Source organism: Panicum virgatum, chromosome 6K (genome assembly GCF_016808335.1).
Source record: "Panicum virgatum strain AP13 chromosome 6K, P.virgatum_v5, whole genome shotgun sequence".
Classification (NCBI taxonomy): Eukaryota; Viridiplantae; Streptophyta; class Magnoliopsida; order Poales; family Poaceae; genus Panicum; species Panicum virgatum.
This window is the reverse complement of record NC_053141.1, coordinates 5004940-5029618: the sequence shown is the minus strand read 5'-3', so window position 1 is coordinate 5029618 and position 24679 is coordinate 5004940. Positions and strand designations below refer to the sequence as shown.

Sequence of the window (24679 nt, the reverse complement as noted above, 5' to 3'; positions counted from 1 at the left end):
TCCCTTCCATTCGAAAGCTGTTGACCAGAGATTTTAGCTACTAGGTTGTGCCAAGCAATCAATTTATCCCCAACTAGAGCTCTTCGAAAAGAGACATTCAATGGCATTTGATGTATCACATTCGCCACTGTATCATGTGGATAATGAGCAATATTATATAGGTTGGGGAATTGATCCTTTAGGGGTTTAGTATCAACCCAAGTGTCCTCCCAAAATCTAGTTTGTGACCCATCTTTTATCTTGAAGGTCCCACATCCCAGAAAATCTTCCCTGACCTTTAATAGACCTTTCAAAAAATGTGAGTCACCAGGTCTAATATGAACCTGAGACAAACATTTTGAACTCAGATATTTATTTCTAAGTAAAGTCTGCCAGGTACCTTCCTCATTTAATAATTTGAATAACCATTTACTAAGAAGGCATTTGTTTTGAATCCAGAGATTTGTTATTCCCAAACCTCCTTGATCTTTAAGACGATAGATGATATCCCACTTAGCTAGGCGATACTTTCTTTTATCATTATTACCTAGCCAAAAGAATCTAGACCTATAAAAGTCTAACCTTTTAAGGATACCTTTTGGGATTTCGAAGAAAGACATCATAAATATGGGCAGGCTACTTAGAACTGAATTTAGCAACACCAATCTACCCCCATAAGATAAATGTTTGGCTTTCCATGTACTTAGCTTGCGTTTGAATCTTTCCTCGATAACACTCAATCCGCATTACGGAGCTTACGATGGTGCATCAGGATTCCCAAATATCTAAAAGGGTATGGCCCTAGACCACAGCCAAATAATTCTGTGTATTCCTGTTCGTGATGTTTTGCTTCTCCATAGCAAAAGATCTCACTTTTATGAAAATTAATTTTTAGACCTGATAGTTGTTCAAAGACGCAGAGCAAAAGTTTCATATTTTTGGATTGCTCTAAATTATGGTCCATGAATAGAATTGTGTCATCTGCATATTGCAAAATTGACAATCCGTCATCCACAAGGTGAGGTATGACTCCTCTAATTTGACCATCATCCTTTGCTCTCTTAATTAATATTGAGAGCGTATCTGCCACAATATTGAAGAGGATGGGTGATATTGGATCTCCTTGTCTAAGGCCCTTTTTTGTTTGAAAATAGTGTCCAATATCATCATTAATTTTGATGCCCACACTACCTCCAGTAACAAAATTTTCAATCCATGTGCACCATCTACCGGAGAACCCCTTCATCCTAAGAGTTTGCTGAAGAAAAGACCATTTTACTTTATCATAGGTCTTTTCAAAATCTATTTTAAGAATGACCCATTAAGATTTTTTGTGTGCAATTCATGGATGGTCTCGTGTAATATCACAACTCCTTCCATAATATTCCGACCAGGCATAAAAGCTGATTGAGAAGGTCGTACTATTTTGCTTGCCACTCCCATGAGTCTATTGGTAGCAACCTTGATAAAAATTTTAAAACTTACATTGGGGTTGGGTAACCAAAGTTTCTGACATGGAGAAATGGAGAGGTTTAGAGTTTTTAGCCCTGCTCAATTCGCATAACAACCGAGAGGAGATGTGTTTTACTTACAGGATAGTTTTGTAACCTATTATATAATAGTAGGTGACAGACACACGACTCCATGACCCCAAAACGAACGCACTGAGGACAGGAAATGCGGGATGTTGCAGCAGGAGAGCTAACCGAACTTGTTTTGAATGTCAGTGCCTTGGAGCTCTCCTTCCCCGTGTAACAACCTCACCATTTCCATGAGCAGCTTTGGCCATTCACAGTACAAGATTTCCTCGACGTCATTGTCGTTATAGTCATGCATGTGGCTTCTCACGTTTCTATTGAGCCGCAGCTGGTCGTATTGAGTCCTCTCGTATGGGTTCTGGACATTGACAACCCACTGATTGATTCGTTCATTTGCAATGGCAGTATCCAACCAGTCGTTTTCGTAGGGGAGCTTAGAAAGTATCCTCTTCCTCTTAGCTTGGCCGGCTTCCGTACGACCAAGGCATTTGTTTATTTTGTCGCATAGCATGAGGAAGACCTCGGTTCTGTTAACACAAATAATAGAATCAGTCTAGAGAACACAACTAATAAAAATGTAAATTTCAGAAAACTATACTATTTGCGACGTCATAAAACTATAAAATTTTCTGTGCATTTCAGAAAAATATAACTGACATTAGCCTTCTATTTTAGGAAACTACAACTTTTATATCCTATCCTACCTGTCAGCCTCAAAATCAAATTCTTTCTCATACTGTGTGGCTAACATTGGGGACCGAGCGTAAAAGCTGTAGTTCTTTGTTATAATGTGTCTAAATTGTTGTAGTTTGTTTTTAAATTATTAGTACCAAATTTGTAGTTTTCAGATATAAGGTTACTTTTATGAAATTTACTCATAATAAATTAGCTTGTGGTCATAGAGACAATTAATCTGAATAAAAGATTACCGGTTTTTCATGGGCAGTAGTGCAGAATTGTTTACAATTAAGAATTCATCTTGCACTGTTAGAGTGTTCCTCCTCAAGAGCATGATGAATTCCTCATAGTCGGGAGGCAATTTGGTGATATCCCCACCTGAGATACTAATCAACACAAGTAAGACCGTAGAGAGGTGCTTGTAATCATCACGCACACGCTCGATGCTAAAGTGTTTACTGGTGAAACTGACGCCCCTTAGCTTGACAATCCCAGTACTGCTGATCCAAACATTAGACACCTGCAAAGGAGCAGTAAGGTACTTGCAAACTGCATGGTGGCTATTCAGTATCAATACAAGTTTTCTGCTGATCCTGGTTGCTTTATCAGATAATCGCCAGAACTTTTTCGTTGTTCCTAACACTGGGACCTCGATCAGCATTGCATTGGCCTTCGCGTAGCTCACCGAGCCACAGAGACCCTGGGCAGATGATTCATCGATGTCCTTGATGCTACCAACACAATAACAAAATGAGTCACCAAAGAGAAAACAGAACTAAATCGAGATGGAGCAGAGAAAAATTTCTTAGCAACTAATCTGACAAAGCAAAAAGGATCAGCAGCTCACTTGCATCTACACAGATGAGCCAGCGCTTCGTTCGCACATGCTTCACTGCTCCTTTCCGGGTTTCCGACATTTGGACCACCAGCCTACCGAAGATATCAGGTCATGCACATGAAACCGAACACATTCAAGCAAAATAATTGTACAAGATTAATCTCAGTAAAAACGCAATGGTCCGAGAGGTTTGAAAGAGTATCCAACCAAATTTTATCACGGAACAATTCATGAGTTTCTTTTCGATATGGAATCTCCCTTTTCATTGGGAACGTCGAAAGAAAGAAAGAATCATGTGAAGGTCAAAAGGCTGTGAGATTCATGATATTTGCAACCTATATTGAATTGGCACATGCGCACGTCAGGCGACCTATATACAAATCGTCAAAGGATATGATGACGATCTTGTACATTTCCCTTGTTATTACTGTAGCATGCACGGGTTCTACTACTTTTTCCTTCTGATCTTGAGATCACAGGTATAATGTTACTGTAAATATAGCTTTTGGTTCCCTAAATTAAATACGTCACCAAGGATTTAACATTTTAATAAATTATAAATGGCGACACTTGGAAGTAAGAATACCAGCTGCAGTCTAAACATATACAGTAGAGATAACGAGGGGAAGAAAAAGTCTTACCAAGTTAACGGGGTCTTGGGCCAGCGCGGTGACGCCATGGGGACCTTCTGCCCATCGCACCATCTAGCCAGCAAAAGCGCAATAAATGCAACAACTTGTAAGCTTTGCAAGCTCTATGTTAAGGAAGAAAAAAAGAGACTAAAAAAGGGGGAAAAATCCAATTTTCACCCTCCAACTATCACAAAAGTCTGGTTTTCAACCTTAAACTATAAAATCGGATAAAAAAAGGTCATCTAACTGTCAAAATCGGGCAAATTTGGCACTTTGGGTGGTTTCGGAGGTGGTTTTCTATTTTGTGAAAATTAAAGACAAATGGTTTTATCTTAAAAATGCATATTCACATTCCTAGTATTTTTAGAAAAAGCAATAAAAATAGTAACTTGAAACATATAATATCCAAATAACTCCAAATAGTGCATCAATAGATAGATGACATTTTTATAAAAATTTTGGAACAAGTTTCATATTTTTTTATCTAAAACGAATTAGTTATGATTTTTTAGATTAAATTATCACCTTCAAAACCACCAAAGAGCCAAATTTGTCAAGTTTCGACTGTTGGATGGCCTTTTGTATTCAGTTTTGTAGTTTAAGGTTGAAAACCAGACTTTTGTGATAGTTGGAGGATGTAAATCGAACTTTATATATGCCACCTTGTCATAGGAAGCTGCACGCCTGAGCGAAGCTTTGGTATAGTTAGGGTGTATCTTGAGAGCTTCATTGCAATCCTCAATAGACTTCTCCCACTGCCCTAGCTTGAACCAGCAAGCTGCCCTATTGCAGTACAGGACTTTATTTGTAGGATTTTGCTTGAGGCCTTCACCATAAGCTAGGCAAGCTTCTTGAAATTTTCCGGAGTTGTAGAGCTCATTCCCTAGGGATCGTGCTCTTGCCACAGCTTTCACTCTGTTATGCATACTTACCACTTGAGTGTTTCCCGGATCTTTTATCCTGGCCTTATCTATGGCGGAGACAGCATGGTCGAACCTGCAAAATGCTTGTGAGCGTCTTTTTTTTTCTCGAATATGCGCGCAGCGTATCATTGTATTAAGACAAAAAAGAAATTGGTATAGTGTTCGGTTACAACCCAAATGAAACGGACTCCAGATGGACACAAGCCAGCAAGCCAGTTGAACATAACCCGAAAGATAAACTCCAATATGAACTACTCACATCCCGCATAACCTAAACGACTGGCTTTAAGTGTAGCCCTCAGTCAACGCTCCATTCCACGGAGGAAGAGCTCTTGCTCTTGTTCTTCAACATCAGAAATATGTTCTGCAACGCGTCCACGTGGTGCGGCGGAGGTTCGCGAAAGAATTTCTCCACCGCTTGCTCTGCCGAAGCCGCCAAGGGCAGAGGCGCGCCAACCTCACCGAGTCGGCGCATCAGGAGCACCGCCCCTCGCTTTGCCAGCTTGACGGCCGAGAGAGGGTCCAAGTGGCGATGGCTTCGCCTGGGGCCATATGCCTCAGACGAAGGTAGCTGAGGAGGCGCATCGACGAGCACAGGGTCAACTCGACGGCAACGAGGCGGCTTGTCCACAAGAGGCAGCGGAATATTCTTCGTAACTTTGCTGATGAAGTCCTCCAAGACCGCGGAATTGCCGTCCTCCGACGCCCCGACCGTGCCGGTTGCCTCCTCAGAAGCCGGCACCACAATCTCGGCTGATGGTCGCACCTCCACAGGCGGCACGGGTATGGCAGCCCCAGAGTGCCCCAGCAGACCACCGGAGAGCGATGGCCTCTCCTGGGAAACACTCACCGCCGAAGCCCGATCTCGGAGCTCCTGAGACCGGAAGGTGGCCATGAACAGCTCGGGGAAGGCGGGCCCGAGGGTGAAGTCGTCCTCCTCGATGCGGAGCACAGCCATGATCGCTGACTTGGCCGCAGCCAAAGCAACCACGGCCAAGGCATTGGTGGTGGAGAGGGTGAGGTCGAGGCCACCGTCAGCAGCAGTCGTCGGCAACGGCCGATCGTCCGAGACCGGAGGGCGATCACGACCATGCCCAAGCCTAGCACGAGCGACATGACCGTCCAGCCAAGGCTGGCCCGAGCAAAGTGGCGGGCTACAAGGCCGCAAAGCAACCCTTGGCACGGTGCCGAAGGCTGTGGCAGCGCAGGCACCGCGATGGCTGATGACACGAAGCAACCCGATGCTTGAAGGAAAGGCAGTTCAAGCATCGTCCATCGAGCACCTTGGGGAAGCATCGCCACGGCGGCGCTTCCGGCCGAGGAGGCCGCTCTCGATGGTCCCGAGGATGCGCGCGCCGCTTCTCAACTCGTTGCCAGCCATCAGGGTCGACGCGAGGAGGGCGATGCACAGCTTGACCCCGGACACGGCTTGGGGGAGCCCGACCAGCCTTGTGGCGGTGGTCGTGCCGCTGGAGACCGACGACCAGCTCTGTCGTTCCGCGCCGCGGTTGCTGGACTGGGAACGCTTGTCCATCCAGGGTGGCGGAGAGGGTAGCTGTCGGGGACCACGATTAGGGGCACCCTAATCGGGGTACTAAAGTCACCCTAAAAACGTAAACACATATTAGGCGACTGAGCCCACGAAGGCCTACGGTCTCCTTCCAATCTGAAAGAAGGGAAAGAACTCAAAGAAGCCCAGCATGCGGTCCATCCGCACCCCCCTTGGACTCGCGGGGTGATCTCCGTCTCGCTCGAGGGCTCCCATCGAGACCCTCGACCGCGCCCCACGTCTCTGCCTCGCTCGAGGGTAGCAAGCCTACCCTCGAGGAGGCAAATCATCTCCGCCTCGCTCGAGGGTAGCGAACCTACCCTCGAGCAGGGCGAATCATCTCCGTCTCGCTCGAGGCCACCCCTCGACGAAAAGGACAAACGACCCTTCCGCTCCCCACAGTTGCTGTGACCGGAGTCCCGTCCGCCAACTCCGGTCACTGCTCCGCCATCCCGGACGCTGTGGCAACACTGTGGGAACCTGCGACGCGGTACGAGACGTGCTCGGCATAGTTCCCGTTATTATTCTGCCAACTCCTGCTATCCAGACTCCACCTCACCACACCAACGACCCCGGACCTGTACTCTGCTCGGAAAGGGGTCCGGCGTCGCCGTGCCCCCCGAGGAGGGACGCGAAGCACTAGCAGCCGGAGGCCCGGACCTCCCCCTTGAGGGGTTTGGGACCTCCATGTGACTCCTGGACCCCCTTAGTGCACGCGCTAGCACTCCGCCCAAGGGGGGTCCGGGACCGCCACGTGCCCCACTACCGCTAGCGCACATATATATGCAAGACCCTGGCCTGCAGGGCCCACGGAACGCCGCCATGCCACATCTGGAAGACGGCACACCCTACAGCGATGACCACGCCGACTGCTGGGGCTGGCAGGACGCCGGCACGATCTCCGCAAGACCAAGGACGATACCTAGGACGACTGCCACACCCGACGCCATGCCCCACAGTGTAATTCCCATAGTGCTCGACCACTGCACCCCTGCGATTCGGGGGAAATACGACGACTTTCACGATCCCCTGCGCATGTACACCGTCCCTCCTTGTGTCTATAAAAGGAGGAGGCGGGCTTCCTTTAAGGGGGTCGCGCAATCAGACCCACCCGATAGAACGCAACACTCAGCACCACTGAGCACCCGATATTGGCACTCGCCTCAATCAACTTCTCCTCTAGCAGAGACTTGGGAGCTTCCCTCCATCTCTCGCCTCGCATGTACCCCCTACTATAGGCACCTCCGGTGCAAGATAATATAGTGCCCTCGCACACCCCCTTGCTCGACGTACGACCCCGCGGTCGGAACCAGGACAAACTCGTGCGTTACTGTGTTGCCTCTTGCATCAACATCTGGGACGAGGAAACACGCGGCATCATCACTAGTTGGGTCCGGATCGCCGGGTCAGGACACCGACAGTTGGCGCGCCAGGTAAGGGGCGCTGCATGACATTCTCTTTTGTTCCCATTTGATCTCCAGGAATGGCGAGCAGATACAACCCATTCCCCACGGGCGGCTCGGATCCGCTCCCAGCAGGATACGTGATCTGGTTCGGGAGTCTCGAGTTCAGAGCAACCGGCAACGGTTACCTCATGGAGCTCCTCTCGCCCAGACGCAACCCGGACACTCCAACTTCACCAGCCCAGCGCAACAGGCGCTCGGGCCAGCACTCGCGACAAGCGCGCGTAGAGCGGCGCCGGGCGGCACGCCTCAGCTCCCCCACGTGGGTTGAGGTTGCCATGTCACGGCTCAGCGTCGCGGCCGACGGGGCCACCGCTTCGTCATCACGTGCTTCGGCGCCAGCTACGCCGGCACCATCATCGACTGCAGCCCTAGTGCCTCCCAGGGGGCGCGACTGCGGCGTCGCCCTTCCCCATCGGGATGCGCAACGCTGCCTCCTACGCTTCTTCGTCCAGCACCAACTTCGCCGAGTATGAGGATCTGCCGGGTCATCACTTCCTGTTGATCCGCAACCTCATCACATCGTCTCCTAACGACTCCTACCCCGAGACGGCGAGCTCGATCGCCGACGACATTAGCTTTTTCATGGACAACTTCACGGCCGAGGAGGCCGAGGACTACTCCGGGGTCCGCGACCCCGACGCTTTCCGCTCGTTCCAGCTCGCGGCGGCTTACTGCCTCACCTCCTCCGAGGACTCCAGCGAGGGGGATTACGATCCCGCCCGGGAGTGCTTCATGGTCTAGCTCGCGGACGGGCAGGAGGACAACGCTCCGGGTGATGATGGGAACGGCGGGGCAGACTCACAGGCAAACCAACCGGTTGTGCCGGCTGCGGCCCCTTCTTCTTCGTCAAGCTCGGCGGCGCGGCAGGCACAGCTAGCGCAGCTCAAGGAGCTTCAAGCCAAGCTCGACGAACAACGTCGACAGACTCAGGAGCTGTGCACCGCACTCGAGCAACAGCGCACCGCGCGTGGCGCACATGCCCAGCCGGCGGCGCGCGTTGCCCGGGAGCGGATCCTAGCCGATGATAACGTCGACAAACCTCCGAAACTGAAAACGGCCGGCGAAAAACTCGTCGCTGCGGCCTACCTACTCCAAGCGATGCCCGAGCCGTCGACGACTTCGGGTCGCAACCTGCGCCGCGAGGCACAGGCGCTCATCGAGCAAGCTGCTGTGCAGCAGGCCGAGAGCTCTGCGTCTCGCATGCGTTCGATGGTCCCGAAGCGGCACGGTGGGACTGCACGCCAGGACTGCGAGGTTTCGGTGCATCCTCCACCAGGGGGGAAGGGAAAGGCAGCTGTCGCACATGACGCGAAGGCACCCTCGGTGCGCGACCGCATCGGAAAGGCTCCCGCAAAGGAGCGACTCCATGACATGCGCGGGCATGCTGGCGATGGCGATGCCCGCTACATCATCAACGGCAGGAAGTACACCCCTCGACGGGGTGGATGCTTCGACCCCGAGCACGACAGGGGCGAGTCACCAGAGCCTCCGGGCGCCCGGGTGTTCAGCCGGGAGATCCGAACCGCTCCTTTTCCCCCACACTTTCGACAACCCACCACCCTTGTCAAGTACTCGGGCGAGACCGATCCTGCAGTCTGGCTCAACGACTACCACCTGGCATGCCAGCTGGGTGATGCGACGGAAGACGCGGTTATCATCCGCAACCTTCCCCTTCACCTTGCTGACACCACATGAACGTGGCTCGAGCACTTGCACGCAGACCAGATCCACAACTGGGCCGACTTGGTCCAGATCTTCGTGGGCAACTTCCAGGGCACGTACGTGCACTTTGGGAACTCCTGGGACCTCAAAGGGTATCGCCAGAAGCCCAATGAGTCCCTGCGTGACTATGTGCGGCGCTTCTCCAAGCAATGCACCGAGCTCCCCAGCGTCACCCACGTCGAGGTCATCAACGCCTTCCTCGAGGGCACGACGTGCAGGAACCTGGTGCACGAGCTTGCGCGAAGCCGTCCCACCAACACCAATGAGTTGTTCGACGCTGCCACCAACTATGCCGCCGGCGAGGAGGCAGTTGGTGCCATTTTCGACGACAAGCCGAACAAGCGCAAGGAAGATACGCCCGCAGAGGGCGGCAACACCAAGATCAACACCCCCGCCAAGAAACAAAAGCGGGGGAGGAAAGGAAAGAAGCAGGCCCCACCAATCCAGTGTGGACCGGGGCAGGCGGAAGACTCCGACGCGGCCTTCATCGCCGCCCCGGACCGCAAAGGACCTCGAGGCCCCCCTCGAGATGGAGGCGGCCTATTCGATGACATGCTCAAGAAGCCATGCCTTACCACAAGGGCTCGGTCAACCACACCCTTGAGCAGTGCGAAATGCTCAAGAAGTACAACAACCGCGTCGCGCATCGCGACGAGGACAAGAAGAAGGATGCTGTCGACAAAGGTGGAGATGGCGAGTTCCCCCCGGTGGAGAACGCCTTCTTCATCTTTGGAGGACCAACGACGAACATGACCTCTTGGCAGCGCAAGCGTGAGCGCCGAGAAGTCTTCTCCGTCACCAAGGCCACGCCATCGTACCTCGACTGGTCGAAGGATACCATTTCCTTTGGCCGCGAAGACCACCCCGACTACGTCCCGCACTCGGGACGGTACCCGCTTGTTGTCGACCCCATCATCGGCAACACCCGCTTCTCCAAGGTGCTCATGGACAGAGGCAGCAGCCTCAACATCATGTACGCCCACACCTTGGAGCTCATGGGGATTGGATTGAACAAGCTTTGCCCCAGCAAGTCGCCATTTAATGGCGTTGCGCCGGGAAGGCGAGTCCAACCCCTCGGCCAGATCGATCTACCCGTCTGCTTCGGCACGGCAGCCAACTTCCGCAAGGAAGTACTCACCTTTGAGGTGGTGGTGTTTCGGGGTTCCCATCATGCCATTCTTGGTCGTCCCTGTTACGCCAAGTTCATGGCCATCCCCAACTACACCTACCTCAAGCTAAAGATGCCGGGTCCGAAGGGTGTCATCACCGTCGGCTCTTTGTTCGAGCACGCCTATGAGTGCGATGTCGAGTGCGTTGAGCACGCGGAGGCTCAAGTGGAGGACGAGGCCCTCGCAGCCACCCTCGACAAAATGGCAAGCGAGGCCTTGGACTCCACGCACCGACACGCGGGAAGCTTCGAACCCGCCGAGGGTATCAAGAAGGTGCCCCTCGACCCGAATCACTCCGACGACAAGGCGTTGCAGGTCAGCACCACCCTCGACAGCAAATAGGAAGTGGTGCTCGTCGACTTTCTCCGTGCCAACACAGACATCTTTGCGTGGAGCCCCTCGGACATGCCTGGCATACCGAGGGAGGTCGCCGAGCACTCCCTTGATATCCGACCCAACTCCAAGCCGGTGAAGCAGCGCCTGCGACGCTTCGACGAGCTCAAGCGCCGGTCGATCAACGAGGAGCTGCAGAAACTTCTGGCAGCCGGATTCATCAAGGAAGTATTCCATCCCAAGTGGCTAGCTAATCCTGTATTAGTGAAGAAAAAGAATGGGAGTTGGCGGATGTGCGTAGACTACACTAGTTTAAATAAAGTATGTCCGAAGGTTCCCTTTCCTTTGCCACGCATCGATCAAATCGTAGATTCAACTGCGGGATGTGAACTTTTATCATTTCTTGATGCTTACTCCGGTTACCACCAAATTAAGATGAAAGAGTCCGACCAGCTCGCGACTTCTTTTATTACACCTTTCGGCATGTACTGCTACGTCACGATGCCCTTTGGCCTCAGAAACGCCGGAGCTACATATCAGCGGTGTATGCTCCACGTTTTCGGGGACCATCTCGGGCGGAACATAGAGGCATATGTCGACGACATCGTTGTAAAATCCAGGAAGGCGAACGACCTGGTTGCTGATCTCAGGATCGCATTCGACTGCCTAGGGGCCAAAGGGGTAAAACTTAACCCCGAGAAGTGCGTGTTTGGAGTCCCTCGAGGCATGCTTTTGGGCTTCATTGTCTCCCAGCGGGGCATCGAACCCAACCCTGACAAAGTCTCGGCCATCACTCGGATGGGACCGATCCGAGACCTAAAGGGGGTACAGAGGGTCATGGGATGCCTAGCGTCCCTCAGCCGATTCATCTCGCGTCTTGGCGAGAAAGGCTTACCCCTGTATCGACTCCTGAGGAAAACCGAGCGCTTCACGTGGACCCCCGAAGCTCAAGAAGCCCTCGACAGGCTGAAGGCATCGCTCACTCACGCCCCCATTCTCATGCCACCCGCGGATGGCGAGCCCCTCTATCTGTACGTAGCCGCGACGACCCAAGTGGTCAGCGCAGTGGTCGTTGTCGAAAGACAAGAGGAGGGCCATGCTCTGCCTATCCAACGGCCGGTGTATTAAATCAGCGAGGTGTTGTCTGAAACCAAGACACGCTATCCGCAGATTCAGAAGCTGCTATACGTAGTGGTTTTGGCACGGCGCAAGTTGAGCCACTACTTCGAGACCCATCCCGTCACCGTGGTCTCGTCTTTCCCTCTGGGAGAGATAGTCCGCAACAGGGAAGCCAAGGGTAGAATTGTCAAATGGTTCGTGGAGCTGATGGGAGAAACTCTCACCTACGCCCCCCGCAAAGCGATCAAGTCCCAAGTCTTGGCTGACTTCGTGGCTGAGTGGACGGACACTCAGCTACCCCCACCACAAATCCAGGCTGAATGCTGGACTGTGTACTTCGACGGGTCCGTGATGAAAACCGGCGCCGGCCTCCTCTTCATCTCACCCCTCGGAGATCACATGCGATACGTGATAGGCTTGCACTTCCCTGCGTCTAACAATATGGCGGAGTACGAGGCCCTCCTCAGTGGCCTCCGCATCGCCATTGAGCTTGGCGTCAATCGCCTCGACGTGCGCGGTGACTCTCAACTCGTCATCGACCAAGTGATGAAGGAGTCTAGCTGCCAAAACCGGAAGATGGAGGCATACTGCAAAGCAGTACGCCGCCTCGAAGACAAGTTCGATGGCGTAGAACTCAATTATGTCCCGCGCAAGTACAATGAGGATGCCGACAAACTAGCCAAGATCACGTCAGGGCAGACCACCGTCCCCCCGAACATCTTCGCTCGCGACATCACCAAGCCCTCCGTCGAATTCAAGGATCCAGCGGAGCCAGGCCCCTCGACCACCGGGCCCTCCGGCAGGAACCCCCCGGCGGACGAGGCCGAGCCCATGGACATTGACTTCGAGACCTCCTCCACGGACGAGGCCGAAGCAATGGAGATCGACGAGGCCCCCACTTTGCAAGATTGGCGCGCCCAGTACCTCGACTGGATGATTCGAGGGATCCTACCCTCGGACCGCGCTCAGGCACGGCGCCTCGCTAGGCGGGCCAAGTCCTTCGCCCTAATCGACGACGAGCTATACAAACGCAATCCCTCGGGTGTCTTGCAGCGATGCATCCCCATCCCCGAGGGCAAGGAGCTGATCCGTGACATCCACGCTGGCACCTGCGCTCATCACGCCGCGCCACGAACCCTTGTGGGTAACGCGTTTCGACAAGGTTTTTACTGGCCGATCGCGGTCGCCGACGCCACCGACGTCATACGGACCTGCGAGGGTTGCCAGTTCTATGCTCGAAAGACGCACCTCCCAGCCCACGCTCTGCAGACCATCCCCATCACGTGGCCGTTTGCCGTGTGGGGACTGGACCTCGTCGGGCCGCTGCAGAAGGCACCCGAGGGCTTCACCCACTTGTTGGTGGCAGTCGACAAATTCTCCAAGTGGATCGAGGCTCGACCCATTGGCAAGATTAAATCCGAGCAAGCCGTTCTGTTCTTTACTGACATCGTCTTCAGGTTCGGGGGCCCGAACTCGATCATCACCGACAACGGCACCCAGTTCACAGGCAAGAAGTTCTTGGCGTTCTGCGACAGCTTCCACATACGTGTGGACTGGTTGGCTGTGGCGCACCCACAGACGAACGGGCAAGTGGAGCGTGCTAATGGCATGATCCTCCAAGGATCGAAACCAAGGATTTTCAACAAGCTGAACAAGTTTGGCCGGAGGTGGCTCACAGAGCTACCCTCAGTTATTTGGAGCCTGAGGACGACCCAAGCAGAGCCACGGGCTTTACCCCGTTCTTCCTCGTCTATGGCGCCGAGGCCATACTCCCCACGGACCTGGAGTACGGGTCACCAAGGCTCAAGGCCTATCAAGAGCAGCAGAACCAGCGAGCTCGCGAAGACTCGCTGGATCAAGTGGACGAGGCTCGATACGTGGCGTTCCTACACTCTGCGCGCTACCAGCAGTCTTTGCGAAGATATCAAGCGCAGAGAGTCCGGCGCTGAGACCTCAACAAAGGGGACTTGGTGCTGAGGCTTCGACAGGACAACAGGGACCACCACAAGCTTTCACCACCGTGGGAAGGCCCATACATCATCGCCGAAGTGCTCAAGCCCGGCACATACAAACTGGCGAACGAAAATGGCGAAATCTTCACCAATGCTTGGAACATACCGCAGCTACGTCGCTTCTATCCTTAGAGTTCCGAGCTATTTGTACATCGTTTGTACTCGCATTTTCGATTTCCCGAAACAATAAAGGAGTATGCTTTACTTATTTATTTTTTAGGAACCTTCCGGACCCTCGGGGGTTCGGATGCACACGAACACTGAGGTACGCCTGGCTTTACCCTCGGCAAAGCCAAGCCTCCCTCGGGGGCAACTACGGGGGGAACCCCCGAACGTCCCCAAAAATCGCCAACGTTTTTTCCAAAAATTTCCGTCTCTAAGCTTCTCGTACACTTGGGAAAAAAACGGACGCGAGGCATAAGCAACTACAGTACAGGGCCGGCCGAGTCGTGGGGCCGCCAACGCCACCGGGATACGGCACCCCCCTCACCACCTCACGCCTAAGTCCCTAATGAACGCGAAATTCCTCACAGAAGTTTACGAAAGTCGCATACGAGAACACGGAAGTAGAGTAAAGAAAACGAGGGCTCGAATGCACAAGGCCTCGATGGGCCACACTGTCGATTTAACGATAACGAATTTCTTAATTTACAAGTACAATCATGACAAGTACTAATTCATTACATGGGCTCCGAGGCCCAGTCTCCCTACAGGTTATCATCCCCCCTTTGCGGGTCTGCAACATCGTCGAATTCGGCTATCGGGGGATGTCAGCTTCGAGCTTCTCGGCCAGGACTGTGGTGAACTCCTCGGCGGCTGCGTCGGCGTCGTCCATGATGGCCGACGCGGCGTCTGCATCAGCGTCGTTGGGAACGACGTACCCCGACGACACCCTCTGGAGGTCCATGATATAGTGCGTCGAGGCCACGGCGAGGGCTCACAGGACACCGAGGCGGAAGGTGCTCTTGGCGTGCTCGGCGATCCGGCCACCTAGCGCTCGCAGGCGGCTGATCACCGAGCTACCAGACACGGCGCCCTCTCCCTCGAGCTCCTGGCACATGCTCACAGCGGTCCGCTCCAGGTCAGCGTACTCCGCCTGCGCCGCCATGAGCGTGGTGTTGACCGCCTCCTTCGCCGCAATCTCGTCTGCCACTCTCTGCCTCGGCTCTGATCAAAGGAACCAAGATAAGCTGCGAAAAACTAGAATCCAACAACAGCGAAATTTCGAGCACCCACCTGCAATGTTCTTCTGCGCCTCCTCCTGCTGGACTCGGGCGGCCTCCTCAAGTAAAGACAAGGAGTTCTCCTTCTCCTTGAGGGCGGCCTCCGCATTCCGAAGGGCCACCTCCTTTCTCTCGAGGGCTTTGCCCTTCTCCTCGAGGGTCCCGGTGAGCGTGGCGACGGTTGTCTTCTCGCGCTGGAGTTCGGACTCCTTGCGCTGGAGCTCGGCTTCCTTCTGCTCGAGCGCCGTCCTAGTGCGCTGCAGCTCGGCGGTTTGCGCCTCGGCTTCCTGAGCCTTCTGCTCCGCTGCGGCCCTCTGGACGTCACGCAGGCCGGTGGTCCGCGCCAGCTCCTTCTCCAGCGCCTGCTGACGCACCCCCAGATCCGTCATCTTGGTGTTGGCGTTGATGTTCTGGAACACCAAGCTAGCATTGTGCTGCCCCAGCCAGCGCACCTGAGAGTGCAGCCGGGTCATCTCGGCGCTCTTTTTGCGCGAGATGTCCCTCAGCCGCTGCAAGAAAAAAGGCATGGGTAAAACAAATGAAATCAAGGCCAAATACGAACGATTCCCGGGAGGGAGCTGCTTACCTGGCTGATCTGGTAATCTGTCGTCCTATGGAGCTCCAGGGCGCGGTCGAGGTGGTTCAGGATCTGAGAGCCTGCCTCGATCTGCGCCTGCCAGACGGCCTCCTCCTCCAGCTCGTAGTGGAGAAACTCCGGGGGGACCCCGGACTGTATGATTGCCCCGTGATGGGGCCCCTCGGATGTCCCCTCGTCGAGCACCTCCTCGCAGGCCGACGTAAACTCGGCGATCTTGTCGGCGGCGCTTGCCGCAGCAGCGGGGTCGATGTCCCTCGAATCCCCGAATTCCTCGCTGCTATCCGGCAGCTGCACCGCCGGCACCACGCTTTCCGGCGCCGCCTGCGCCGTTGTCGCCGCAACGACACCCTCGTCCTGGGCCTCTGCAGGCACCGAGACGCGGGTTTCCTCTGCCACCGGCGCCCTCGGCGCCGACTCCTCCGCGACGCCCTCGACCCCAGCCCTCGGGGGCTCGGGGATGAGGGACTCCGTCTCCGTTTGGCTGGCGGGGCGCTCCTGCGCATCCCCACCAGCTCCTTCCTCTGCGACCGGCCGGGCGGCGCTATCCGCGTCGCTCCGACCAGCCTCGACTTCGACGTCCGGCCGGGCGGCGCCATCTGCGCCGCCCCGGCCGGCCTCCCCCACGGCATCGACCCCATTCCCCGGCACTCGAGCCTGTTGGGCCGCTAGGGCCCCTCGAGCCATGGCCTCCCGCAGCTTCGCGGCCTCCGCCACAATATCTACGACGGGCGGGGGCTGCGGCGCCGAGTGTGGCGTGGCGCGCGCCCCGGTCTTGAGGGCTTTGGCCGGCGCAAACGGGGCTGCATCCTTGGCAACGGCCCCGGAGCTGGAAATTGGGGAAGAAAGGCTGAGGTTAGCAGGATTGGGGGATCGATTAAATGAACGCAAAGAATAAAACCAAAAACACTTACCCGGACCGGGCGCTCATACCGCGTTCGCCCGTGCCACTCCTTCGGGCCCGCGGCACACTCACGCCCCTCGACGACTGATCCGAGGGTGCTGTCCTCGGACCAGCCTGAAGCCTCGAGGCCGTTTGTGCGGACCCGTCGCCGCCCGACGACATCGCGGGCGCGGGGATTCCCTCACCCGTCGCCGGCAGGGGCGACCTCCGCTCTGTCGCGGGCGTAGATGATCTTCCACCCGCCGCCGGCGTTGGCGACCTTCGTCCCGCCGCTGGCGTGGGCGACCTCCGCTCTGCCCCCACGAGGGGCGGGTCCACCAAGAACCGCGGCGTGGGCCTCGCTTCACGCAGCGTCACTGGTGCGTCCTCGTCGCCAGCCTCTTGATAGATCGGCGGGGAATCCGCGCCTGTTGCCGCCTCGTCATCACCCGGAAGGTTGGCCTCGGCATCCGAGGTGTCCTCCTCCTCATCCGTGGACTCGGGTGTAGCGGGCCGTGGCTTCCCCTCCGCGCGTGCGATTTTGCACGCCTTGTCGTGCTTCTCTTTCCTTTTTCTCTTCCTATCAGCAGCCGCCTCCGCTGCTTCTTTCTGCTTCTTCACCGCCTCTGCGTGCAGGCGGTTGACTTCGCGTTCCTCCGGGATCGGAGGCCTCGAGGGGTGGCACCTGCGGCTCACCCCCTGCAAAACGCAATCAAATCAGAGTCAGGGAGCGGGGAAAGGAATAACACAAATCGACAACGGTTCGAAATCGAGACTCACCACCGAAAGGTACCCCGGCTCGGGGTGCGGCGCGACTGTTGTGTTGTTCCATCCGTCAGCCGCCGCCCACACCGCTTCGTCTACCCGAGGTAGCCGCCTGAAAAGGCGCGCCCGTACTGCACCGGACGAACCGGGCCACGTCGCCCACGACCAGCGGAAGACCCGCGCACACGACCAGCGACTCCGCGCCACTCGCGGACCGTGACGGAATATTCCTTTCGGGGGCTCTTCACCCTCAAGGGAACCTTATTCCGAGGCCTTACTGATCAGGGGTTCGAAGCCTGGCCTGTCGAGGGTTCGACAGGCGCCCCAGATCGCCAGAGTCAGGGACTGCATGGATGTGCCGTACAAGCTACCCTCGAACGCGGAGTTCGAGACGTCCTACGCAGTGTTCAAGGCCAGTCGAGGGTGCCTAGCAGGGTGATCCCATCGAGGGAGAGCATCGAGCCCTCGGACCCTATTGAATGGGTCCGAGCCCCGCCTAGCGAACCTTTGCGAGTGCTTTATGTGACGTGTCCACGGACCACGAGCCGACCCTTATCGAACGGGGCATGGACGTCCGCTTGAACTGCCCGATAACAGCTCACCGAAGCAGCCATAGCTCGCGGCCCCGGCATGTGTAGCATGGTGCGCTTCACCCCTCCTCCCTGCGGAAGGGCGACGAGGGCCGTAACCAAAGTCGAGGGTTCCCCGAACGCCTTTACGTAGGGCGGGGCTCGGGGGCTCCTCGCACACCGCGGCTCAGGCCGCACCCTCGAATGGATCGACGACCGTCGATTATGAAGTTTCGTGTGTTTAACCAAAACTCCCACTCTTGACACACGCCTGTCAGACGGTTAAGCTGGACACTGGGTCGCTGTGCTAGCACGAAAAATGCCGAGACCGGCTGAAAGGAGTGCCGATGCCGGCTGAAAAAGACGATGGACGGCCATCCCAGTGAAGCAACCAAGCGAGGCGAAGTTTATAGCCCTTTGACGAGTGCAAACACTCCTCCAAGGCCTCGAGGGCTACACCCGCGGGTGCGCTGATGCGCCCCCACGGAGGAAACTTCACACATTCGAGGACCAAAATCTCCTGCAGGGGTGACACCCACCCATACACTTTCGGTCGTCCTCTTTGCGAAGGAGAATGAGACTTCATTGATCTTTGCGAACAAAGATTACAAAGGGTTACCGGCTTAAAGCCGTCGAAAAGTACAAACGCATTGCCACTTGCATGGCAATTTTCCCTATCTTGGGGAGGAGTGAGCGACGATGAAAAGCGCCGAGCCCTTGGCCGACGCGACGGCCAGGCTGCTAGGGATTGCGAGGAACAGCCCCCAGACCGCACGGGTCTAGCGGGATGCCCTCCTCGCAAGCTTTCTTGTAGCATCTCCTCCACCGAAGTAGGACCCCACGGGCCCAATGCTCTTCTGCCGATCCCACTGAAGCTAAGGGATGGTGCGCACGCCCTCTCCGGCTTTCCCCCGCCGCTCGCAAGCATTCTTCTAACATCAAAGCCTAAAAAAATCAGGCCACCCCGTCTGGGGGCCGGTCGTGAAATGCAAAGGAAAACATTATGAGACTTAGACGATACTAGAAGTAAAAGCAGGGAAGTTGGAGAGGAAAGGGAGTCCCACGACCCCTATTTATAGCTGCGTCGGGTGCCAATCTTCAAGCCTGTCGAAGGGCGAAGGCTTGGACCGCCCGTGACGACGCGGCCCCCCACGAGCGAAAGATACCCTCGGCTATCGTGCTGAGACATGACGGGACAAAGTAAAGCTGAGCCCTTGGACGCTGAGCGGCGCAGCATCGGCGCTGGTTGACTGCCCTCGAACGGTGCGTCGCAAGGCGACCAGGGAAAGCAGGGCCGAGACCCTGAGCGCGGGACAGCGTGGCAAAAGCACCGGCTACAGAGCAGCAGGCGCCATCGTGGCCCTGGCCCGCTCAGCATGCTGACGCGTCTTGTCCCCGGAGCAATACAAAAAGGGGTGCGCGCCTCGGAGTACTCTCTCTGCAGGCGCACTACCCTGACCGACGAGTTGTCACCTCTGCTGGGCCGGCACCCAGGTGCGCCTAGCGGGGGCGCAGCACCGATCGATCACGTCAAGGGGTAAAATCGCCGAAATACCCTTTGGCCGAATCCCTTGACTCGACCAAAGCCTCGGGGGCTACTGTCGGGGACCACGATTAGGGGCACCCTAATCGGGGTACTAAAATCACCCTAAAAACGCAAACACATATTAGGCGACTGAGACCACGAAGGCCTATGGTCTCCTTCCAATCTGGAAGAAGGGAAAGGAATCAAAGAAGCCCAGCATGCGGCCCATCCGCACCCCCCTTGGACTCGCGGGGTGATCTCCGTCTCGCTCGAGGGCTCCCATCGAGACCCTCGACCGCACCCTGCGTCTCTGCCTCGCTTGAGGGTAGCAAGCCTACCCTCGAGGAGGCAAATCATCTCCGCCTCGCTCGAGGGTAGCGAACCTACCCTCGAGCAGGGCGAATCATCTCCATCTCGCTCGAGGCCACCCCTCGATGAAAATGACAAACAACCCTTCCGCTCACCCGCCCGTCGTACAGAAGCATTAAAGGCCAACCATTCCCCCACAGCGCCCAGGACAGACGGCGTCAGGCCGCCATTCGCCACAGTAGTTGTGACCGGAGTCCCGTCCGCCAACTCCGGTCACTGCTCCACCATCGCGGACGCTGTGGCAACACTGTGGGAACCTGCGACGCGGTACGAGACGTGATCGGCATAGTTCCCGTTACTATTCTGCCAACTCCTGTTGTACGGACTCCACCTCACCACACCAACGACCCCGAACCCGTCCCCTGCTAGGAAAGGGGTCCGGCGTCGCCACGTGCTCCCCGAGGAGGGACGCTCAGCACTAGCAGCCGGAGGCCCGGACCTCCCCCTTGAGGGGTCCGGGACCTCCACGTGACTCCCGGACCCCTTAGTGCACGTGCTAGAACTCCGCCCAGGGGGGGTCCGGGACCGCCACGTGCCCCACTACCGCTGGCGCACATATATATGCAAGACCCTGGCCTGTAGGGCCCACGGAACGCCGCCACGCCACATCTGGAAGACGGTACACCCTACAGTGACGACCACGCCGACTGCTGGGGCTGGCAGGACGCCGGCGCAATCTCCGCAAGACCAAGGATGATACCCAGGACGACTGCCACGCCCGACGCCATGCCCCACAGTGTAATTCCCACAGTGCTCGACCACTGTACCCCCGCGATTCGGGGGAAATATGGCGACTTCCACGATCCCCTGCGCATGTACAACATCCCTCCTTGTGTCTATAAAAGGAGGAGGCGGGCTTCCTTTAAGGGGGTCGCGCAATCAGACCCACCCGATAGAACGCAACACTCAGCACCACTGAGCACCCGATATTGGCACTCGCCTCAATCAACTTCTCCTCTAGCAGAGACTTGGGAGCTTCCCTCCCTCTCTCGCCTCGCCTGTACCCCCTACTACAGGCACCTCCGGTGCAAGATAATACAGTGCCCTCGCACACCCCCTTGCTGGACGTACGGCACCGCGGCCAGAACCAGGATAAACTCGTGTGTTACTGTGTTGCTTCTTGCATCAACATCTGGGACGAGGAAACACGCGGCATCATCACTAGTTGGGTCCGAACCGCCGGGTCAGGACACCGACAGTAGCCGGCGGCCCCGCCGATGAGGACGCTTGCGGTGCCCACCCTCGCCATGTGGAGGCAGCACCACGATGGAGCGGAGAGTGGGCATTGGAGCCGGCGGGTCGACCTACACCGCCGCCGGTGTTGAGGCAGGGGTGGTCGCCCTCGGTTGCTGCAGTAGGATATCGTGGTAGGACGGGGAGCCGTCGTCGTCGGAGAGGGGTGGGGTGTCGTCTCTCCATCGGAGCTGCTTCCCCCGGCCGTCGGAGTGGCCGCTAGGGAAAAACGGAGCCGCGTCCAGGGAGAGAGCACTGTGCCCGGGGAAGGGGAGAGGAGTGCCCGTTGGCGAGGAGGAGGTCGCTAGGGCCACGGTGGCCGTCAGCGTGGGCGAGCCATCGAGGGTGTGGTGGGGGAGAAGGCACCCGGCGCCAGAGCAGTTGAGGATGTGGTGGCCGCCGGTGCCGGAGTGGATGGCGGCGGCGAATCGAAGCAGAGGTGTTCCGGCGAGCCGCAGGCGGCGGGTGGGGGGTCGGGGTCAGAAGGCCGAGCCATGTCGTCGAGGAGGTCGTCGTCGTTGTTGTCGTCGAGCACCAAGACAGGCATGGGGAAGGTGGCAACGCGCAGGGGAGGGCGGACGACGGCGTACGGCGGCTCGGAGGCGAGGGCGGACCGGGGACGGCCGGGGGAGGGGTGGAACTGTGGCCGCCGGCAGGGGCTGTGGCCACCAGGACCGGAGTGGTCACCGGCGGTAGCGGCGGCGGGTGGTGGTGTGGGCGGCTAGGTCATCCTCCCCGATCTCCCTACACGCGCCGCTAGGGAGGCCATGTGGGGGATGGATGGAGAGGGTGAGCCGAGGGGAGCACAGATCTGTGGTTGGAAGGGGCGGAGGAGGCCAGAGCAAGGAGATCCGGCGGCGGCGGTGCTCTGGCGACGGGAGTCGCCTCTCTCCTCTCACTTCGACAGGACTCCTGCCTCGCAGGCTCAGGTATGCTTGCGAGCGTCTAGTATAAATATCAAGCTACAGCAGGTAACCTTCATGTACCTGCTACATATGTAAAATTGATTACCTTGAGTAGGGTTGTGGAGGTTTTTTTTTCCTGACTAGAGTTTGCTACAGCGAGGGAGCGCAAATTACCGTCCCAATGCCACGTCAACTTGGGCATGTACATACAAGATGTATGCATTGGCAAGTAACCCACAGTACTTGGTGTCTGAGGAGCCCGAAAATGGATAGTCCAACTTGGAGGCACTTGAGATAGCCGAATCAGCTTCATCGAGCAGATTGAGCGGAAGAAGGGCTTCTGCTTTAGTGGCCAAGAGCTACAAATGTGAAGAAGAATGTTTAATAAAAAAAAGATGGTTAATCAATATCAAGTTTGGTGAAGATTGAAGGATGAAATCTAACCAGAGCAGAGGAGTCAGCTCCAGAAGCAATAGCAGCGTCAGCTTCCCTTAGTACGGTCTTCCAGTCCCTAGCTTTCCGTGCATCCAGACACTTCCCCAAGTGCTTCTGCACTGTTTGCAGTTTATCCAACTCTAGGGGATCGGGCTGAGGCGACGCGAGGGAGAGGTGCTTCAGAGCATCCTCGATGTGTCCTAGCCTGCAGTTCAGTAAGATCAGATGAATAATTTGTATGAATGAAGAGCTTCAGTTAATCCGGTAAGCGAACCCGTGAGAACAAATGAACCAATGATGAATTTAACATGATCGTCGGAGTAAATCAGCGTCCGTGCTGCAAAAGACACCGTCACGGCCCTAAAAAAAAAAGGAAGAAAGGGGGGGGACCTGATATGCAAGGACGTGAGGCGCTGGTGCGCGCGGCCGTACGACGGATCGATCCGGAGCGCCACCTCGCAGTCCTTGACGGCCTCACCGAAGTGGCGGAGGCCAGTGAGCGCGGCGGCGCGGTTGCCCCGACAAGCGGCGTTGTCCGGCCACATGACCAGCGCGCGGTCGTAGAGCCTGAGCGCCTCCTCGAAGCGGCCCTTCTTGTACTCTTCGTTGCCGGCCCTCTTGACCTCCTCCGCGTCCGCCTTGGTGGCCGGCGAGGTGTCAGAGCTGGAGATTGGGAGGCCGTCGGCATGGTCTTCTTGAAGAAGCGCCTCGGGATGTTTCTCATGGACGATCGCCAGTTTGCCGCTCCCCTAATTACTGACACTCTTCCCTTCTCTGGTTACTCTGTGCTACTGATAGTCTGGCACCAAGCTAAAGAAAAATGTTGAGCTCAAGGGAAGGGGGAAAGAAAGTTGTGATGACCCCGATCGACCAACCGGAAGCCAAGAAGTAAAGGAGACTTGACTTGAGTGCTTGACTTTGCTCCTACGGCCAACAGTGGCAAAGGCAGAAGCTTTTTTTCGCGACCGTACGTATTTCATTAAGAGGGGCAAGAGGGCCGAAGCTCGAGCGCTTGACTTGAGCTGACCCGACCAAAATACGTTTTCCTTTTTTATATTAAAAAATATGTTGCATTTTAAATTCAATTCTCAAATTTCTCGCCCACGGAACACGGTCGTTGTCCCTATGCCCGGTGTTTGGATAACTTTGGATGTTTTCATGTTGAAGCTTTTGCATCAAATGAACGAATTATTAGAAAATGCACTAGCTGGAAAAGCTTTTTGAAAGCAGTCCCAATATGCTTTTCTGGATGATGTATCATTCTATCCAGCTACCCGAAGCAGTCCGATCATGCCTTTATTGGGCACATGCTAGTTAAGCTGCTACAGAGAAATGCTATCCTACTTTCTTTTTACGATTTTTGCGTCCCATGGTCAACCCCCAATTGCTACTCTCTCCGTTCCAAATTATAGGACATCACAAGAATTTTGAAGAGTCAAGGCAATCTCAAGTTTAATCAAGATTATATCGAGAAATATAAAGATTTATGATATCAAATTGATGTACTATGAAAATATAATTAATAAAGAATCTGTTGGTACTTAGTTTATATAATAAATATCATTATTCTATTATATAAATTTAGTCAAATATAAAAAACTTTGACTTTCCAAAATTATTGGAATGTCTTATAATTTGGAACGGAGGGAGTACTAAACATGAATGCCTTTGCATTCATTCTATCCTACAGCTCGCAATTGTTTTCTCTGATTCCTAATATAAGGACAGTACCAGCGCAGTGAGGTGGATTAGTTTTTTCCTTGTACACATATGCTTTTGCATGATTATAAGAAGCTTAATTTTAGTATAGCCATTAGCTGAATGCATAAGGAGCTCAAAATGACAACTGAACAACATCAGCAGATGAAGTAGCTGAAGATGTTGCTCAGCCCTGCACGGTCTTCTATATTTTCCCTCTCTTCCACCCCTGCCCTCTCACTGCTGCTAGCGGTGCTGCGATAGACATATTTGTTTGAAACATTGTACAGCATAGGAAAAATACTATTGAAAAAACATTGATCTCTGAATCCTATAATCACCTGAAAAAGCAATGAAAAAAAAACAAGTTCTGTTTATGCACACAAAAAAGGTTTCTGTACTTTTACGGTAATGAACTTAAAATCATTATAGATATGCTTGTGTTGAATCACACATGAAAAAAAGTAACATATTTGATTGAAACATTGTACAGCAAAGGAAAAATACTATTGAAAAACCAT

At 55.1% G+C, this 24679-nt stretch overlaps 1 protein-coding gene across 2 annotated transcripts; it reads right to left on the bottom strand.

Moving 5' to 3' along the window:
* Nucleotides 1-1403: 1403 nt before the first annotated feature.
* On the bottom strand, nucleotides 1404-23383 carry LOC120711385 (TPR repeat-containing thioredoxin TTL1-like). Of its 2 annotated transcripts, XM_039996877.1 has the most exons (9): nucleotides 22851-23383; nucleotides 22470-22665; nucleotides 22200-22384; nucleotides 4328-4661; nucleotides 3675-3737; nucleotides 3043-3125; nucleotides 2655-2926; nucleotides 2447-2573; nucleotides 1404-2044 (listed from the first exon to the last, which is right to left on the bottom strand). In XM_039996877.1, the coding sequence occupies exons 1-9, from the start codon at nucleotides 23003-23005 to the stop codon at nucleotides 1681-1683; spliced, it is 1779 nt and encodes a 592-aa protein (XP_039852811.1). In that variant the 5' UTR covers nucleotides 23006-23383; the 3' UTR covers nucleotides 1404-1680. The 2 variants fall into 2 exon arrangements, with proteins under 2 accessions (XP_039852811.1, XP_039852810.1); XM_039996876.1 differs by having other exon boundaries at nucleotides 2447-2926; nucleotides 22851-23381.
* Nucleotides 23384-24679: the final 1296 nt, after the last annotated feature.

Excerpts from the sequence above, each read along its gene's own strand:
- LOC120711385 (XM_039996876.1), bottom strand. The coding sequence starts at position 23,005 with ATGTGGCCGGACAACGCCGCTTGTCGGGGCAACCGCGCCGCCGCGCTC. Across the intron at positions 4,662-22,199 it reads GTTGACGTGGCATTGGGACG|GTTCGACCATGCTGTCTCCG; the intron begins GTAATTTGCGCT and ends AGCATTTTGCAG. Across the intron at positions 3,738-4,327 it reads GTGCAGCTTCCTATGACAAG|ATGGTGCGATGGGCAGAAGG; the intron begins GTGGCATATATA and ends TTTGCTGGCTAG.